Source organism: Passer montanus, unplaced genomic scaffold (genome assembly GCF_014805655.1).
Source record: "Passer montanus isolate IOZ18808 unplaced genomic scaffold, ASM1480565v1 scaffold248, whole genome shotgun sequence".
NCBI lineage: Eukaryota > Metazoa > Chordata > Aves > Passeriformes > Passeridae > Passer > Passer montanus.
This window is the reverse complement of record NW_024367127.1, coordinates 1-19,523: the sequence shown is the minus strand read 5'-3', so window position 1 is coordinate 19,523 and position 19,523 is coordinate 1. Positions and strand designations below refer to the sequence as shown.

Sequence of the window (19,523 nt, the reverse complement as noted above, 5' to 3'; positions counted from 1 at the left end):
CAGTTTTCTTGCCCTCTCTGGCCAAGCTCCATCTCCTCAATTTCACTTTTTGGGTAATACTGCACAAGCTGGGAGAGAATCCAACTCCCTACCCTGCTCTGGGCCAGGTTTGTAGCACTCCTGGGCAGAAGCTGAGTTTATTCCCAGTATTGCTCACATTTGCAGGTTCAGTCTGAAAGGGAATTTAGACCAAGAGGGAAATCAAGCTTCTTTTGTTTTTTGGGGTTTTTTTCCACAATAAGATCCCAGCTCAATCCTTTCTCAGGGAACAGAGAGCCAGAGTGAAATGTTAACAGCACATCACTGAGGAGATGCTGTTTGCAGCTCAAAGTAGAGGCTGAGAGGGAGAATTTTCCCTCTGAAAATTTGATTTATTCTGTAAAACAGGTAGAGAGCACTCCCAGGGCTGGTGCCTCCTCAGGAACCTCAGCTCTCAGCCCTGTCTTGCACACAGTTTAGGTTGAATCAAAAAAGTTTAAGATTAAATTTAAGTTATATTTTTATATATACACATAAATTGCTGTGCTCTGCCTTCTTTCCTGCACTTCCAGACCCCTTTCCTGCTCTCCCTGGAGGTGTGTAGGAGTTCCAGGAGCAGAGCTCATATCCAAAGCACCTGGAATAAATGTGGAGCCCCCAGCAAAACCAAATCAACTTCTGTCAAACTCGTATTCACCTTGCCAGACACATTGTACAGGAGCTGTTCTTAAAATAACCATCCTCAGGAAAAAAAAATAAATAAACCAGCCAAACATCCTAATCTCCTTTAACTCTGGCACCATTTTGTGATAAAATGATAAAATTAGAAACACAGCTGGTGTTAAAGAATGAAAAGGGGTTTATTAAAGGAAGGTCAAACAGTCAGAGGGGCAGGGCTGAGCCAGTCACAGATGGACCTGGAGGAAAACTGGTGAGAATTCCCTACAGAACAGCATTCCCAAATCCAAAGGAACCTCAGGAGATCAGAAAATCCCAGAATCCTTAAGGCTGGAAAATACTTTAATCTCCAAGTCCAACCATCACCCCATGGTCACCATCAAACCAAGTTCTCAAGTGCCACTTCCACGTTTTTGGACACTCCCAGGGATGGGAAGCTCTTCCCTAGTTATCCTGTTCCAATGTTTTACAACCCTTCACATGAAAAAAAAATTCCTGATATGCAATCTAAACTGATCAGGGCTTAATGGGACTGATTAGAGTGTAAAATATGGTGGCAAGTGGCCTAAAAACATAATTTAGTCAAATCTGAAGGTGAATTGGCCTCAAGGATGTAATAAATGGAGTTCCAGCTCCAGAAAGGATTTTAGAAAAATAAAACAGACAAGTCTTGTAGAAAATGAAGTAATATGTTTACAAAAATAAGCACTTTTAAAAATCACATCATGGACAATAATCACAAGAGAATCCCAATTCCAAATGAAGTTTCTGCATCTTAAATAAGGGTCCTGCCCTGAAATGCCCTTTAAAAAAATTCTCTTTTCTACAAACCAAGGAGCTCGAGCTCTCCACTTCAGCAGAACCTTTTGTGTGAAGGTCAGCAAAGAACAAAATTACTCTGATGAAGTTTTAAATTATTCTTTGCTGCTCAAGTCCATTAAAAGAGTAAGAATCTGGCAATAATCCCTGACCAATTACAGCTGTCACAGCTCCAGGGGGATCAAGTTGTTCCTAAGTTCAAGTTACAAAGAATCTCAGCTGATTTTTGAAGGATCTTGAGGTCTTCTGAGCGCAGCATTTCCACCAGAGCCAGGTGGGTTTTGAGGTTTTCTTTGTCTCTTTTCAGCTGGGAAATCTGGAGTTGAGACAAATGGGATTAAATTATTCAAAATTTTGATTATTTAATAGGACATGAAGAGAAAATCTGTGGAAATCTGTAAGGATTTTATTGATTATGTTAAAATAGTGGGTTTTTTTAATTCCACAAGAGAAACTTTAGTAGCAAAAAGGAAAATTTAAAAAAAGAGAGGGAAAGGGAAAAATCATCAAAATTCTCACCCAGAAAATGACAAGGTTCTGATAGAGAAAGGAATCTGAGCTCCTTGTTTTCCCAAGTTACCTGGAGAAGGACGTGCTGGGTCTCCTCTATTAAAAACTGACAGATTTTTGCTGCTGTACACAAAGCCTGCTGTTCATTCCTGGCTGAAGTGACATCACCAAGCAGGATCCTCCTCCAGCAGGCACTGGAATCAAAATGTTTGAAGAGTACAGAATTAATTACTGCACTCCCCAGCTGGATGCCAAACGTGGCTCTGCTGCCCTGGCCCTCACCTGGGCTCATAATCCAGCCCAGGGATTTATTTTTAGTTCTTAGATCAATTTATTCCACTCAGCAATGAATCTTCAAAGCACAAACAACTCTGAACAGGCCTTTTCTCATTAATTTATTCCTTATTTCATTTATTCCAAGCAAAGTGCAGGTAATCATTTTCCAGCCCTGATGTTTGAGGCAGATTTGCCATTTGGAATAAATGCTCCAAGTGCACTGAGAGTCACTGGAGATGAATTTCAGCAACTTCCTTGGCCCTGCAATTCCAGCCTGTGGAACACATGACTCAAGGAAATCAAGCCAGGTTAAGAACATTCAAAATTTCATCAAGCCAACAGGAAAAAGGCCTGGAGTTTGAACCTTGAGGGAATATGTGGGGCTTGAAATAGAAAGGGAAAATAATACAAGAAAGAAAATCACCAAAGCAGCAAAAAGGGAGGGAGTTTACAGTTAATGGTGTTCTCTGCCTTTCTTCTTTTCACTTCTCACCTGAGGTCAAAAAACCAGACACAGGAGATCCAAAAATTGTCCCAGTGTGTCACTCACAGCCAGCAGAGAACAAAGAGTGAGGGGAAACAGAAAATATTGAAGAGGCTGGAAAACATCCTGGGAGGAGCAGCTGAGGGATTTGGGGTGGTTTGGGAGAGAAAAGGAGGCTCAGGGGGGACCTCACTGCTCTGCACAGCTCCCGACAGGAGGGGCAGGGAAAGGAGGAGAGGAAATGGCCTCAAATGGCACCAGGGCAGGCTCAGGTTGAGACTGGGACAGGAAATTTCCCTGGCAGAGTGGTCAGGCCTTGGGCTGAGCTGCCCAGGGAGGTTTGGAGTCACTGGAATTGTCCCAGAGGAGTCTGGATGTGGCCCTGGGGACAGGGTTTGGGGTGATGCTGGTGGGGCTGGGGTGGCACTGGGGCTCTTCCCACCTTGGGGATTCCATGAATTCAAAGCAGAAGGCACCTGCACAGCCACCAAATAAATATTCAGGGGGCTCCAACTCACAATTCATCTGCTGCCAGACTGAGCACCTTGAGGGCTGTGAGGAGTCTCCAGGATGGTCCCTCCCAGCCAAAGGTCAGGTTCCTACAAAGCCCAAGGGAAGAGATGAAGTTAAGGTGAGCTTTAGAGTGAGTTTTCTTCCTGAGATACATCAGCTATGGAAGATCTCCAGCTTTGATACTGGTGTTTACAACTTCTCCATGTCTCTCAAGCAGTGATTTTGCTAAAAAACAAATAATTATAATTTTTCTTTTGCTGGATTTTGATACTAGATACAAATTTGATACAAATTTGACTCCCAGAAAAACTGAGTAAAATCTCACCAGGAAATGAAAAACTCCAGATACTTACTCTAAGAAATCATGGTCCTTGAGTATGGAAACTTTGGCCTTTCTCTGCTTGTCCAGTGGTGAGAAATATTTGAGAAGAGTATCTGCAGAAAAATACAGTTTGAATATTTCAATAAATTGTATGTAAGAGAAACCACAATCATCAATTCTGAGAAATTATTTCAACCATATTTTTCATGTAGGACTAAGATCAAAACCTGTTAAATTTTGGTGAACTTTCCAGAATTCTCAAAAGCTACCAGCACTCTCCAGGGTTCTAACAAAAATCCTGACTCAAACTGAAGTTATGAAACACTCCAAGCAAGTTCAGTTTGTGGAGATCTGGATTTCAGTCCTCAGTGGTGCAATCTAAGACATCCAGCTGGAATCTCTACACAGATGTTGTTATTATTAACAATTTAAAAAAATATCATAGTAACAAAAGCCATTTTAATTAAGCAAAAATTAAACCATTAAAGTCTATGCAAAGAGGTATCAAGAGGTATTTACACACTCAGTTCTCTGGTTTTGTGCCTTTCAATGCTCAGAGAATCCATAAATCCAACCTGCTGAGACATAAACACTGCTGTGAGGGTTGTCCATGGCAACAAATCCATATTCCAGCAGCAGCCTCTGATTGTCATGAGGTCCATAGCAGATCAAAACTTCCTGGTATTTTTTGCATTGTGAATTTGTCCAAATTTCATAGCTCCTTGTCTGCTCATTAAACCCAGCCTTGACCTTCAGGGAGTGAAAAATAAAAGGTTTTTACTCTTGGTAGGGTGGAAAATGAAACAAACCTTTGAATTTTGAAACCTCAGAGGACTGAAATTCTTGTTCAGTTGTGGGGACCTCTTGGAGAGACCCCAGATCTGCAAACACAGATGGTTCCACACAGAGTTGGCCTCTCCTGTGCTCTCCAAGCTCAGTGGTGGCACCCTGAGCCTGACAGAAAGTGGAAATTCTCTCTGCATTCCCCTCAGGCTGTACTGAGGCTTCAGCCAGAGGTGAAGAAACACAGGGACCATGGAATTTGTGTCAGGACAAGGAATTTGTCTTGCTTTTAGGAGCAGATCAGGGGGGTGTTTACAAATGGCTCTTCCCAAAAGCTGTTTTGGATGCAAATCTCCTCCAGCCACTGTGGGATCTCCCTGTACCCTGGTCTGCTGCACAAACTGAAATATTTGAATTATAGAATTACTGAATGTTTGGGTTGGAGGGACCTTACACACCTCATCCCAGCCCTGCCATGGCAGGGACACCTCCCACTGTGCCAGGCTGCTCCAGCCCCAGTGTCCAGCCTGGCCTTGGGCACTGCCAGGGATCCAGGGGCAGCCCCAGCTGCTCTGGGAATTCCATCCCAGTCCCTCCCCATCCTCCTAGGACAAGATTTTTTCCAATATTCCCCCACCTCTGCCCTCTGGCAGTTTGAAGGCATTCCCTGTGTCCTGGCACTCCAGTTCCTGAGGAGCTGAGACATTTCTCCCCCTGTGAGATCTCTCCCTGCCCTCACCACACTCCGCATCCATCACAAAAATGCAGATGGCATTGACAGAGTGCACTTTATAAAAATAAAGAAATTTACTGATCTGTTTTGAGCTTCTTACCTGAACATTTGGGCTGTGGTTTAGCAAATCTAAATATGGTGCCAATGCATAAACATCTGGCTCCAGGGAGAAACACTCCCTGTGTGGCTGTTTCATGTAGATTGTCCTGGTATTTACAGTGCACCAAGCCCACTCCAGAGCATTGAAATTAAAAATAGTTCCTGTGCTCTCAGCAAATAAAGGCTGCAGGGAAGAGAAGAAAGCTTTGGAAGATCTAAACAGCTCTTGGATCATCATTTTTTGCTCCTGAGCCTTCTTTTGTAAGGGTTTTGGGAGAAGATTTATGACATCAGGCTCCAAACAAGCAGGGCAAGTGTAAGTCTTGGGCAGAACATCCAGGTAGGGCTTCCATGGAGATTTCTCCCCAGCGTGTTTCTCTGCTATCAAAAACGTGCACAGTGCCAGCAAAGGAGACACGGGGGGCTTCCATCTATTGGAAAATAAAAAGGAAATAAATATATAATAAAAATAAAAATTAATAAATAAAAATTAAAAGAGGAATTTAAAAAATAGAAATAAAACATAAAAATTAAAATTAAAAAATAAATAAAAATTAAAAGTAAAATAAAAATAAACATTTTAAAAGGTAAAATAAAAATAAAAATTAAAATAGAAGGAAAAATAAAATAAAAATAAAAATTAAATTAAAAATTAAAATAAACATTAAAATAAAATAAAAAAATAAAATAAATATAAAAATAGAAATAAAAATAAAAAATAGAATAAGAAATAAAGTAAAAATAAAATAGAAAAAATAAAGTAAAAATAAAATAGAAAGATTAAAATAAATTTAAGTAAAATAAAAAGTAAAATAAAAAGTAAAATAAAAATAAAAAGTAAAATATAAATAAAATATAAATAAAATGAAAAATTAACAAAACTAAAAATAAAAATAAAAGTAAAAATAAAAATAATGTAATAATAAAAATACCAATGCAGCAGACCCACAGAGGTGAGACGGGAATAAAAATAAAAAGTAAAATATAAATAAAATATAAATAAATTAAATAAAATAAAAATTAACAAAAGTAAAAACAAAAATAAAAGTAAAAATAAAAATAATATAATAATAAAAATACCAATGCAGCAGACCCACAGAGGTGAGACGGGAAATGGACACAGCAGTGTTTTACCTCTCTCAGACTTCTTTGGAAGCTATAAATAGCTTCTATTTAAAACTTCTTTGTAGTTCATCTCCAAGGCCTTTGGCTGATTTCAAAGGGGCAATAAAAGCTGGTTTTAGTAACAATTTCAGGTTCACCCCTTGGGCTGGGTTTTTTCAGGATACACAAGTATTCAATGCCCAGCATGGGGCTTTGTTCCAAATTTTCCAAATTTCCAATTTGTTCCTAATTTTCTAAAAGGCCCTGGCTTTGCAGCCCAGTTTTATCTTTCTTCTCCTATTGAAGCTGACTCCCAAATTCCCAAAAAAACATTCCTAATTGGCATTTAGGGCCAAGCAGGCTCTGAGGCAGCTCCAGCTCCAGCCTGTGCCCTCTCTCCAGCTCTGCCAAGCTAAAAAGGGATGTTCAGTATTAAAATCTTCCCTGTCTGAGCATTCCACATCCCTGAAGTGCTGGCACCACTCAGGATATTCAGTTTAAAGCTCCACCACCCCTTTAGAGGATTCATTACTGCTGAAAAAAACCCTCTAAAGGCTACCAAGTGTCACTTGTCACTTACTTCTCAATGTGTCCTCCCAAGCAGCTGCTGAGGACAGTGCCCGTGGTGAGCAAACACTTCTCAGGCAATGAAATAATCACATCTCCTGCCTTTGAGGGAGAAGGGAAAAAAATTACACACAAAAACCAGTAAAAATCAAGTGTAAAGACTTATTTAATTACTGTGGGGACTGGTGGTTTCACATTATGGCTGCAACAGTCCAAAAGCCAGAAATTACATTCACAATGGATTTCTGAGCTTTGCTTGTTGCAAAAATCATTAAATGTCAAAAAAACCTGAAGGGTTCCTGCATTAGAAACAACACCACTCACCTGAAGAGCTTTTGTGGTCATCAATCCTCTGCCTGTCTCTGAAGAAGGAACAAAGAGCAGGAGTAAATAAATGTAGACATGGCAAATCAGTGATCAGCAAGGAAAAGCTCTAAAAGAACAGGCATTATGTGTAACAAAACATAAATTCAGTTATGGACTGTTCCAGATATATTTTTATATTCATTTTTTTCGTTGCAAAAATCATTAAATGTCAAAAAAACCTGAAGGGTTCCTGCATTAGAAACAACATCACTCACCTGAAGAGCTTTTGTGGTCATCAATCCTCTGCCTGTCTCTGAAGAAGGAACAAAGAGCAGGAGTAAATAAATGTAGACATGGCAAATCAGTGCTCAGCAAGGAAAAGCTCTAAAAGAACAGGCATTATGTGTAACAAGACATAAATTCAATGTTCTGTTGATATACCTCTTTTTTTTTTCTCCAATTCTCTTTATTTTTCAGGATCTTTTCCCTGCATATCCTGCAGCGCTTGCTGTCCAGTTCTAGCAATTATTCAGCTTTTTCTTCTCCCACTTATAGCAATTATTCACCTTCTTTTTCTCCATTTTTCCTCAAACACATCTTTCATCACCAGCTGCAGCTCTTGGTTTCAGTTTTAACTAAACTTTAGCATTTCTAGTCACAATATTTTTCTCTGATCCATTCTATTCTTTCTGCTCTGTCTATAATTCCACAAAATGTTTAAAATATACCCTACAGAAAGAGCAAAAATATAAGTATAAATCTTTACTGTAAATATTACTAACTGAACCGCAGCTCTCTGCTGAACTTGCTTGGGAATGAAAAGATAAACAAGTTATAACAAAGTTAAATTACAAAAATTGTTTTATTAACACTTCAAATGTTGGCTTTTTCAGGCCTCCATATCTACTTTTTCATGTTAAACTGACATTCCAAGAATCCTTGGAAGCATATCAGTAACTGGACTTTTTTCGTGATGCCAGACAAGGGCATAATTCAAAATGAAAGCAGGAATCTAAAATTCTTAGAAGATTCAGACATTTTTGCCATCAATAAATAATTAAAGCATTACCCCAGAACTCTGCTGGCCTTAAATTACTGTCTTCAAATCCTCTCTCTTTTAGCCACTTCTTAAGTTTAATGTATTCCAGCTTGTGACTGCAGTTGACTAAAAACAGAAAAATAAATTAATGCTATTAAAGAGCATTCTGTTGGACAATAAAGGAAATATAAACATTTTACTGTATAGTCAGAGAAACTGTATTTTGGACATTTTAAAGCATAACAGAATGGCAAGGAAGACTTGAACTACATAAATTTGGAGTTTCTGGGCACTGGGAGGTCTCAGAAATGTGTCAGTTATTCAGCATATCCAGGGAATTTTAGAATAATGTACTATTTGCTATTAGGCAGAAAAGTGAGCTCAGAAAATTCACCGTGCTCTGCTTGGGACTGTAAATCAAAGCTCAGGTATTTGCACATAAAAAAAAAGGGTAACATTTATGAATAAAACTTTCCAAGCACAAAGGCTTTTGAAAATATAAATAATAAAATGAGGAACACCTTGAGGAACAAGTGGTTATTTTATTATTTAACTTCCAGGCATGATGATACCTCCATCCACAAAACTCTTCACGTGCTTTCTTCTTCTCTTTCTACCTGTCCGACCTCTGCTTTTCTTCATATTAAGCAACAGATTTTGCCTTTTTTAGACAACCTGAATTTAAAATAAATTTTAAAATAACTGATTTAGAAACATTTAAAGTCACTTTCAAATTTATTACTGTGAGGGTGGGCTGACCCTGGCACAGGGTGCCCAGAGCAGCTGGGGCTGCCCCTGGATCCCTGGCAGTGCCCAAGGCCAGGGGCTTAGAGCAGCCTGGCACAGGGGAAGGTGTCCCTGCCATGGCAGGGGATGGGATGGTATTTCATGGACTTATGGAACATCCTGAGTTGGGAAAGATCCACAGGGATGATCCAGTGCCACCCCTGCCCTGCCCAGACCCCCCCCTCCATCCCCACCCTGGGCACCCCTGGCAGCGCTGGCCAAAGGCTCCTGGAGCTCTGGCAGCCTCGGGGCCGTGCCCATTCCCTGGGCAGCCTGGGCAGTGCCAGCACCCTCTGGGGGAAGAGCCTTTCCATGATCTTCCTTTTTCCAAAACTGCCCTGAACTGAACCTCAAAGCGCAGCTTTTCCCTGCCAGGACAGAGGGCCGCAGGGAGCCGGCATCACCCACAGGCGCTCAGGCTCCTCCAGAGGCCGGCCCTCCATCCCATTCCTTTGGGTTGAAAAGACCTCAGAGATCATCAACTCCAAAGCCCATCCCCTATCATCCCATCCCATGGAATCCTGTGCTAACCAGACCCCCATTCCCCACTGGGCATAAAACCCCAGGACGGGAGGGAGAGAAAGGGCCCGGCAGCGCTGCGGGAGCGGAACTTCCTGAGGGACCGCCCGTGCCCCGCGCACTCCCCCTGGGAGCCCCAACCGCATCCTCCCCTGCCAGCCCAGACTGTGATTCCCGAGTCCCTCCCGGGCTGGAACTGCTGCCCGGTGTCCCAAACCCACCTGCAAAGGGGAAGCAAGCACCGACATTCCCTCGCTGTCCCTCTCCGCGAGTCCCCGCCCGCTCTCCCGCCCCTGAGGCGGGGCTGCCCCGCCATCTTAGGGGCGTCCCCATCTCCCTTCCCCGCGGGTTGTGGGAGTCTGTGCTTTTTGTATAGCGTGTTCTGTCCTCGCTGTGTGGAGCTGAGGGGCGAGGGAGAGGCGTCCGAGGTGCTGGAGGTGGGTGATGGCGTGCTGGGTGTCCCCCCGGACCCTTCACCCACGCGTCCCCCCTGGGGGCGTCGGGGTTCATGGCGGCCCGCGGGTTCCCTCCCCTGACGGGGACGGGAGAAGGGGGAGAGAGGGAGACTTGCGGTGGGAAGGGCGCTCCTGACCCTGGGCAGCCACTCTGGAGATTCTTGGAGTGTTGGATACTCGCTGGATGCCTGCTTAGGGTTACAAGTAAATTTGGAGGAGACATGGTAATGATGCCAAAAGGGGGCAAAACCAGCGTTTAAAATTACTTTTATGGGGGAAATGCAGCTTTTTGAAATGCACTATGTCGGTTCGAAAGGCAGCAAGCAGGTTTTCGAATGCTGTGTTACACAACCAGCCATTGTAGTCAGCCTGTGCTTTGCTGTTTTCCCCCAAAAAGGCTGTAACTGCTCCTCCTGCCTGGCACTGGAAGATAAAGATACCCCATGATTTTTTATATTGTTTGGGACCTTAAAGATCATCCAGTTCCAACCCTTGCCGTGGACAGGGGTACCTTGCACTAAACCAGGTTGCTCAGGTTTTGAGCCTGAAGTTTTCAGCAAAACTTGAGCTGATCCAACTGAATATTCCCAAAAGGTAGAAAATGTTTCTGTGAGGTGTAAATGCAGAAGAGCTTACTCCTACAAAAAGTTAATTTACTACTAAAGATTAGTCACTGGCATTTTTTTTTTAGTCGAGACATTTCTTTTGACCTTCTGTGAGGTGTAAATGCAGAAGAGCTTACTCCTACAAAAAGTTAATTTACTACTAAAGATTAGTCATTTTTTTTTAGTCGAGACATTTCTTTTTACGCATCACTGCCTTTCTTCAGAACACTTAACACCAGATTTCTCTGTGAACACCTTGTGTTGCCTTAGAAATTTACACAGTTTGGACAGGAGTGTAGTTTCACATAATCCAAGGCGGAATTTTAAATAATATTTTAAAGGAAAAACACTTGCCTAGGGAGGCTGCACACTGCTGGAAATGTTCAAGGCCAGGTGGGATGAGGCTTGGAGCAGCCTGGGATAGTGGAAGGTGTCCATGGCAGTGAGATGATCTTTAAAGTCCCTTCCAATCCAAACCATCCCATGATTCTAATTCCTTTCCAAACAGCCATTTTGTCTGTCTGACTGAAGTTTTCTTTGCTGTAGGCAGTTCCTGTGACGTTGGCTCACCTTCCGAGGGGACAATGTCCAACGTGCAGGTGGCTGTGGTGACAGGCTCCAACAAAGGGATTGGCTTGGCCATCGTGCGGGCCCTGTGCAAGCAGTTCCCGGGGGATGTGTACCTGACATCCCGGGATCCCGGCCGGGGCCAGGCTGCGGTGACACAGCTCCAGCAGGAAGGGCTGCGCCCGCTCTTCCACCAGCTGGACATCGATGACCTGCAGAGCATCCGAGCGCTCCGGGACTTCCTCAAGGAGAAGTATGGAGGGCTCAACGTGCTGGTGAACAACGCTGGCATCGCTTTCAAAGGTAGGAAGTGCTCTCTTGGGGTAGTCCTGTGTTCTGTGGAGAGGGCAGTGGATGCATCCAATGCTTCTGTGTCAGTGCCATGCTGCTTTTTCACTCGGGCAAACTTCCCATCTTAAGGATGCTGTGAGAACAGTGTGCCAGGGGTGGGTCAGTTTGGACATCAGAAGGAATTTCTCCATGGAAAGGGTGGTCAGGGAATATCACCGGTCGGGGACTATGTACAAATCACAGGATGGGACTGCTAAGAACATGCCTTGAGCTGTTTTATTTTCCAGCATCAGTCTCATTACATGCTTCTGACAGTAGGAAGATGCCATCAGCTCACATCCCAGGCAGCAGACTAAGAACTTAATATTACAACTTACTTTGAAAGTTTTTTGCCCAATCACACAAAGCAAAAGCATATTGACAGTAGTTCCATCCAACCACTATAAGCATACGTACCTTCAGTTAAAACAATGCTTGCTTATTTCAAGCCTTAAACACAATGCCTTAAAACACAATGCACAAAGCTCCATTATTAAGCTTAGAACCTCCTAGTATCTCACTAGATATACTTTTCTGCAACTTAAGGAGTTATTTGACAAGCGTTAGTACACAGACCATTGTTCTATTTGTACTTACTTTTCTACTACTTACATATTTTTTCTGCTGACCTATCTTACAGCTACTGCTTAGCTCTAATCACGGTTCTGCTGTCTCTGAGGCCTGCCTTTTGCAGCTTTCCCAAAACCCTCTAATTTTATAGATTCCCACAAGGGACATTTGGAGTCCTCATCCCTGGAGATGTCCAAGAAGGGCTGGAGGTGGCCCTCAGTGCTCTGGGCTGGGGACAAGGTGGGCATCAGGCCCAGATGGGACTCCATTGGCTGGGAGAGCTTTTGTGGCCATAACAATTCCATGATTCTGTAAACATGCTTCCCTGGAGCATGGAAACATTCTTCCCTGCACCACGTAGAAATGTGGAGGCACACAGGGCAGGTGGGCTGGGTTGGGTTAATTGCCTCAGTGCCCAGGAGTTCCAGCAGAGCCACAGGAGCCCATCTCCATTGGGAATGTCTCCCGGTGCCTCAGGGAGATGTGTGTTCTCTCTTCTCCTCCCCCATGCTCTGTTCTGTGCACTATCTACTCAGGGATTCCAGCTGATGAAAAAGCAACTTTATTGTCCCTGGGTGGGCTTTGCTGTCTCGAACTTTCTCAGGCCTTTCAGTCACCTCTAAACCACTCAAATCCTGCTGTGCTGGGCAAGAATTTAACCCTTACCCCTCCCAGTGGGCAGAAAGGGAGGGAAAGTGAGAAAGACACAGCAGTTTCAAGGCAGAAGGATGCATTTTTGTTGTGTATATGAAATGCAGAATCAGAATTTGCTCCAGACAGAGGAAATCACAAGTCTGGATGATGGTGTTGTGGAGGGGACTGTGTCCCTGTGCCCCCACAGGTGAGAGCCCACCTGAGAGCTGCCCCAGCCCTGCCCCAGCCCAGGAGGAGCTGGAGCTGCTGCAGAGAGCCCAGAGGAGGCTCCAGGATGAGCAGAGGGATGGAGCAGCTCTGCTGGCAGCAAAGGCTGGCACAGCTGGCATTGTTCACCTGCACAGGAGAAGCTTTGGGGTGGCCTAATTGGGGCATTCCATGGGGGAACAGCTTCACACTGAAAGAGAGCAGGGAACTTCTCATGGAGTGGGAGTGCAGTGATGATGTTCTGACTCTTTTGCCTGTTACTTTATAGGAAGATTGCATAAGATCAGCTTCTTAGGAGGCAGCTGTTAATAGAATTGTCTGAGCTTCAGGGCATGCTCAGGAAAGATTCCAGCAGCAGTTAAAATATCACTTCCAGATGTTTAGCCTTGACTTTGCTCAAGCTGACTACAGCTGAGTCAGCAGTCACACAATTTAGAATGTGATAAAGGAACTGTTGCTGTGAGTATCAAGCACGGAGGGTGTAACATCTGTGGAAGAACTTGCTGTGATGTTTCTCTCATAGTTTTAATTCTTGCTTCCCAGATTGCTGTTTCTACCCAAGCTTGCTTCTTGTCTAACCAAGTTTTTGCTGCCATCCCAGAATTTATGCTTTCCTTTCTTAGTAGCATTATGTGCTATTGCAGTCTGTCAAATATTAGATTTGCCAGTAAGTTTTGTTACTTTGGTTTTGTGCTGCATTTCTTCAGCAAAGTCCTTGAACCAGCAAAAACTTCCTGTATCAAATGGTGGTGGAGCTGTGGTTTTCTTCTGGACGAGCCCCTCTGGGAAGAGTTGTCTGATAAAGCTTCCTAAATCAGGGAAGTTCAGGATGTTACCATATATTCTGTTAGACACATGAGTGGGGTTTGGGGTGTAAGGAAGTTCTCTCTCACAAGGAAGGCAGGATATGGAAGCAGGATTTGGAGTTCTGTAGGATTTTACTTCTCCCCCTGGCAGTGGGTCACAGTCTGGCTTCACGTGTGAGATTTAAATGCAAGTGAGTGATTTGCAAATGACTATGTGTCATTAAATGTGTTTTGCAATAAAAACCACATCAAATAATGACCTGTTACAATTTATCCTTTGAATTATGTTGGATTTGTAGACAATGAACACCTGCCCAGTCTGTGATCATATGCCTGCTTTCTTATTATTAAAAACAGAAATTAAGATAAACTTTTGGGGTTTGGTAACTTCTATTCAGTGTTACAATGCTAATTTTCTTTTTTTTTTCCCCTTCTTACCTCTTATGACCAGTTCATGACACCACTCCATTTGCAGTCCAAGCTGAGGTTACACTGAAGACAAACTTTTTTGCAACCAGGAATGTTTGCACAGAATTGCTGCCTCTTGTGAAGCCTTATGGTAAGTGAAACATAACAAGTGGAGGAAAGAGTTTTGTTTGAATTTTGACCCTTTTAAATGGGAAATCCTCTCCAGTCTCAGGCACTGCACCAATGTTTCAGATGTGGTGCTGTGATGTGTTTGCTGCTATAAATGAAATGTGGTCTCTCCTGATATTTAAATACATCAAGGTTTTCAAGGAAAAAAAAGAAGTTAAGTACATGAAAAACAGGTTTTTATTTCCTGAGGGAGAAGGAATGAACAGAGTGAGCGAATTTTGGGGAGAGAGGAAACAGTGCCAAAGTTGCAGTCTAGAACTCTTGTACTACAGTGAAGGATGACTGTTAATAAAGTCATTAACATCATTAATTTCTGTGGCTTTTAAGATTAAATCCCCAAATTCACCATCAGAATGGTTGTGAAGTAGCAGCTAAGTAGGGAAACAGTGAAACATAATTTTGGAGATGAGTGGTTTACTGATTCAGCTGATTTGTTCCTCTTACTGAAGTGCTGGGAGAGAAATTCTTAAATTTGTAAATCTCCAGGTATTATTTCTGCTGTAGTAAGAGTGTACCTGTTGATTGTGAAGTTGTTTCCTCAAGGTTTATCTGAAACTTTTGCAGATTCACACCTTAAATTACCTCTCATGGTATTTACTAGAAATCAGAACATTGTCAGTTATCATAGTCAGTTAATCTGATTTTCAAGGAGCTCTGCAAAACAACCCACCTAAAATATTTCACAGATACTCACCTGAGGAGTGAATCCAGAACTGGAGAGCAGCCCCGCTTCAGTGTGAGCTGAAAATGTGTGAAAAAAAATCCATTTTTATTCTCTTTTCAGGTCGGGTGGTGAATGTCTCGAGCATGGTGAGCTTCTCAGCCCTGAAAGGCTGCAGCCAGGAGCTGCAGCAGAAATTCCGCAGTGACACCATCACTGAGGATGAGCTGGTGCAGCTCATGACCAAATTCGTGGAAGACACCAAGAAAGGTGTCCATGAGAAGGAGGGCTGGCCAAACACTGCCTACGGGGTGTCCAAAATCGGGGTCACTGTCCTGTCCAGGATCCAAGCGCGGCTGTTAAACGAGCAGAGGAGAGGCGACCACATCCTCCTCAATGCCTGCTGCCCTGGCTGGGTCAGGACAGACATGGCAGGCCCCAAGGCCACCAAGTCCCCAGAGGAGGGGGCTGAGACCCCCGTTTATTTGGCCCTTTTGCCTTCCAGTGCTGATGCTCCTCATGGCCAGTTTGTCAGTGACAAAACTGTCAAACCCTGGTGAGCTCAGGGAGGTGGGTGTGGAAAGGGGGCTGAGCTCATTTTCCTGATTTTGTTCCTAATTCCATCATTCCCTTTTCCCTCTCCCCTGGGATGGGTCTCATGGAGCTGGGATGAGGAAGCAGGTGCCTTATCTCTCATCACAGTAGAATTTTCCAGGATCCACAGCTGCTCTGGAGGCTGCACAGGGTTTTCTAAAGAGGATGGGATTGTTCTAGAGCTGTTGTGATCTGTCTGGGGGGAGGCTCAAGACCAGAATCACTGTTGGACAGACATTCCTTACTATCAGAACTAAATGAAATTAGGTGAAAATAAAATAGCACTGATCCACCATTTGTGGCCAAACATAATCAGTTGGTATAATTATTATAATAATAATTAATTATTATCAATAAATAATTACTGATTTATATTCTGACAATTATTGTGGTACTAAAAACTTTAAAAGTCAAAAAACATATTTTTGTTTTCTGCAGCTAAGTTTGTGGCTGGGATTTGTGATGTGTGCTTTGGAAACAGAGAAAATAAACTACAGACCTGACACAGCAAAGTGTTCCTCAGTTCCTTTATTGCACAGCCAGAAGTTTCCTTAATGAAATCTGAATTAAGTGCTCTCCACATGGCAGCAACAAGAACTGTAGGTGATATGGAGAGCTCTACATTTGTTGAAATGTTGCTTATTGCCTTTCAAACTCTCAAGAGTTGGAAAATTGCCTCTTCCGAGGCTGAAGAAGCAGGAAACAATTACCCATAAAGCTGTTGTTAGTAATGACAAATCAATAATGGGCTTGTTAATTGTTAATCAGGAGTCAGGGAGGTGATGCTGGCTGGCTTTGACATTGGCCTCCCCCAGAACAGTTTGGGTTGGGAAGCCTTGGAGTGAAAGGCATTGGGGAATAAATATTGTGGGGGATTATTAATTGCTTATCAACACAGAACAAAGGGCTGCTTATAAAATTTTTTTAAGCATACAGGAACATTGTTTTTGTGAAGAATTACCTCTTCAGTCATGCCCCAGAGCTCCTTGAAGGGAAGGCCAGAAGTTCTCAGGGTAAATCTATTCTGTGGGAAGAGGCCTTGGGTTTAGGGGAAAAAATTGCAAAAGTGTTGGAACCGTGGATGCTGAGTATTTCAGGCTTCCAAAATGGAATGACAGAACTGGGATTGTGGGTGTGCAGTTTGAATAGAAGTGTGTGATATGACAGGGTGGGAAACTCAGAGTTTAAGGGTTTAGAATACAGTAATAGATATAAAGGAATATGGAGGGTTTAGGGTGGAGGCTGCTCCTTCTTTCTCCATGAGTTTGGGTGGTTTTGTGTCACTGGATAAAACAGTCTCCACTGCGGGCATAGGTGCTTGGTTATTATTAAAATAATTCAGGTGTCATTTCTTAATTGGACAGTTTAAAAGACTGTAGAGAAAGATAGTTAGCTGCTTTTGTGCCTTGTTAATGAAATGCTGCAGAACTCGCAGTTTGTGAGACTGTAACATAAGAAATAAAAATAAAAAGATAAGAAAAAATAAACATTTGAGTCTGAGCATGAACTGTAATCTCAAGTGCCTTCAATCCTGACCTGACAGAAGAAAAAAGAAGCCAAGAACCATCTAAAAAGGTGTGAAAGTTTTGGATGCTACACTGTAGTTCAACCCTGCTGATGAGAAAAACCAGTTTGTCTGTGCCCTTGCAGTTGTGTTGCTGGGATCTCAGGAAAACACAAGGCGGCTCTTGAATTTAGTCAGAGCTTTAAGAGACTTAATCCAGCAGTGGGGAATGCTGCTGAACTCTGCATCCCTCAAGTGCTGCCTGAGTGACTGAGCTTCAAAAGCTGGCTGTCCATCTGTGTGCCATCTCCAAACATTGCAACCACACATTGGACTTGTTTAGTGCAAGGAGCTGCCTGCAAGAATCCTGGCCACCCTGACCACCGCCAGGAAATATCCAATGCTGGATACAAATTACTTTTTAAGACTCCCCTGGGATCTGCAAAACTCATGCTGCAAAGGGCTCTGTCCCAGCACAGCTCTCTCCCAGCCGGGCTCAGCGTGCGCCTTCAGTTGGCCTGCAGAGAGCAGCCACAGCCCTGCCCTGCCGGCCCAGCCGCCAACTCTCCCTGGCCCTGGGGCTGAGCACTCCCTGCTGCCAGGGCACTCAGGGCCGCTGCCTGTGCAAACACATCGGCACCGCTGAGAAACACCAAATGACACCTGGCCACTCTGCTCTTGTGCCTTTTTCGAAACTTTATTAGAAAATGAAAATATCCTTCAAGAACAGGAACAGTGTTGGCACATTATAATGCAACGTAACTACTACGTATTGCATGTTCATAGACTGGAATGCAAATATACAATACGGAATAAAAAAAACCTATTTGCTACTTTTACTAATTCATTAAATTTTCCCTTCATTTTTGTATTCCTAAATTATTATTCTTATTGTTATTCTTCTTCTAATTCTTCTTCTTCTTCTTCTTCTTCTACTCTTCTTTTTCTTACTACTCTTCTTTGCTTCTTCGAAGTATTTATAAATTCTTATTTCTATCCCTATTCCTATTACTCTTCTTCTAATATCTATTTCTAAGTTCCTATTCCTACTCCTATTATTCTTTTTCTAAGGAATTCTAAATTCTTATTACTATTCTTCTTCTATGTATCCTTAAATAAGCCTTCTCCATCTGCTCGACCTATAGGCTTACAGAGAGCTAAGAAGGGTGCAAAGGTGGAAGAGAGGGGCTTCTAAGGTCCAGTCATCCTGACTCGGCATTTCCCATCTCTGCCTTCCGACCGCCAGGGAAGTTTTGTAGGCCCTGGGCCTGCTACAGTGTTGGGACATTAGAATGTATTGTAATTACAGCATATGGAATATTCATGTTTTTCTATCATAGACTGAAATATAAATACACAATATGAAATAAGAAGAAATTCTTTTCAAGTTTTATTTATTCATTCAAATTTCTCATCATTTTTCTATTCTTATCCTTCTTAATGTTATTCTCCTTAATACTCTTTCTTTTTCTCATCATTTTTCTATTCTTATCCTTCTTAATGTTATTCTTCTTCTTACTACTCTTCCTTAGTACTCTTCTTCTTCCTTACTACTCCTATGTATATTGAAATTCTAATTCCTAGTACTAATCCTATTCCTATTCCTATCCTTCTTTTTCTTCTACTGCCACATATTTTTAAAATCTTATTCCTATTGCTATTCTTCTTCTTCTACATCATTTTCATTCTTATTCCTATACCTATTCATCATCTTATTCTTCTTCTAAGTATTTCTAAATTCTTATTACTAGTCTTCTTCAGTCTATTCTTAAATAAGACATCTCTGCCTTTTCTTCTTAGTCTTCATCTTTGTCTTCTTCCTCTTTGTCATCCTCTTCCTCATCTTTTTTGTCTCCTTTCTCTTTGTCTTCACTGTCTTCGTCTTCTTCATCTGCCATGTCTTCTTCCTCTTCGTTTTCTTCTGTGTCTTTATCTTCTTTGTCATCATCTTCTTTGTCACTGTCTAGGAGTGGTGGAAGCTGAGAGTCTGTGCCAGGAGCCTCTGCTGTGAGGGTGAAAGCCAGTGCCATCTCGCAGCCCAAGTCAGGAAGGGGAATTTCTTCAGTGTTTGCCCAATCTCCAGGAATTTTGGCTCATTTTGGAGTATCCTCTGTTAAATTTGTCTCAAAACTTGAGACAGTCATCTTCTTCTTCGTTATCTTTCTCAACTTTGTCTTCATGGTCTTGTTTGTCTCCATCATCATCTTCATTTTCACTTCATTGTCTTCTTCATCTCCTTCGTCCTCTTCATCATCTTTTTCATCTTCTTCTTCATCTCCATTTTATTTGTCTTCATCTTCATCCGTTTCTCCTTCATCTTCTTTGTCTTCATCTTTTTCCTTTTCTTCATCTTATCCTTGTCTGTTTTACTCCTCTGGCCGTGGCCTCAGGCAGGGACAGAGGAACAGCCCCTGCAGTGCCCGCAGTGCCCGCCTGAAGCGGGACGGACGTTTCCT

The 19,523-nt window shown here is 42.6% G+C and overlaps 2 protein-coding genes across 7 annotated transcripts; one reads left to right on the top strand and one right to left on the bottom strand.

Annotated features, from left to right (window-relative positions):
- Positions 1-784: 784 nt before the first annotated feature.
- On the bottom strand, positions 785-9,789 carry SETD4 (SET domain containing 4). Of its 5 annotated transcripts, none has more exons than XM_039711278.1 (11): positions 9,739-9,789; positions 8,785-8,887; positions 8,243-8,338; positions 7,192-7,229; positions 6,881-6,969; positions 5,198-5,627; positions 4,157-4,331; positions 3,613-3,694; positions 3,265-3,345; positions 2,057-2,180; positions 785-1,792 (listed from the first exon to the last, which is right to left on the bottom strand). In XM_039711278.1, exons 2-11 carry the CDS (start codon positions 8,852-8,854, stop codon positions 1,658-1,660), a joined length of 1,320 nt encoding a protein of 439 aa, XP_039567212.1. In that variant the 5' UTR covers positions 8,855-8,887; positions 9,739-9,789; the 3' UTR covers positions 785-1,657. The 5 variants fall into 5 exon arrangements, 3 of the variants coding, with proteins under 3 accessions (XP_039567212.1, XP_039567213.1, XP_039567211.1); XM_039711279.1 differs by lacking the exon at positions 7,192-7,229 and adding an exon at positions 7,449-7,486 and having other exon boundaries at positions 788-1,792; positions 8,734-8,887; positions 9,739-9,775; XM_039711277.1 differs by lacking the exon at positions 7,192-7,229 and adding an exon at positions 7,449-7,486 and having other exon boundaries at positions 789-1,792.
- Positions 9,790-9,800: 11 nt separating this feature from the next.
- On the top strand, positions 9,801-16,075 carry LOC120503114 (carbonyl reductase [NADPH] 1-like). Of its 2 annotated transcripts, none has more exons than XM_039711280.1 (4): positions 9,801-9,954; positions 11,128-11,447; positions 14,163-14,270; positions 15,093-16,075. In XM_039711280.1, the coding sequence occupies exons 2-4, from the start codon at positions 11,162-11,164 to the stop codon at positions 15,527-15,529; spliced, it is 831 nt and encodes a 276-aa protein (XP_039567214.1). In that variant the 5' UTR covers positions 9,801-9,954; positions 11,128-11,161; the 3' UTR covers positions 15,530-16,075. The 2 variants fall into 2 exon arrangements, with proteins under 2 accessions (XP_039567214.1, XP_039567215.1); XM_039711281.1 differs by having other exon boundaries at positions 9,804-9,954; positions 11,124-11,447.
- The last annotated feature ends 3,448 nt before the right edge of the window (positions 16,076-19,523 follow it).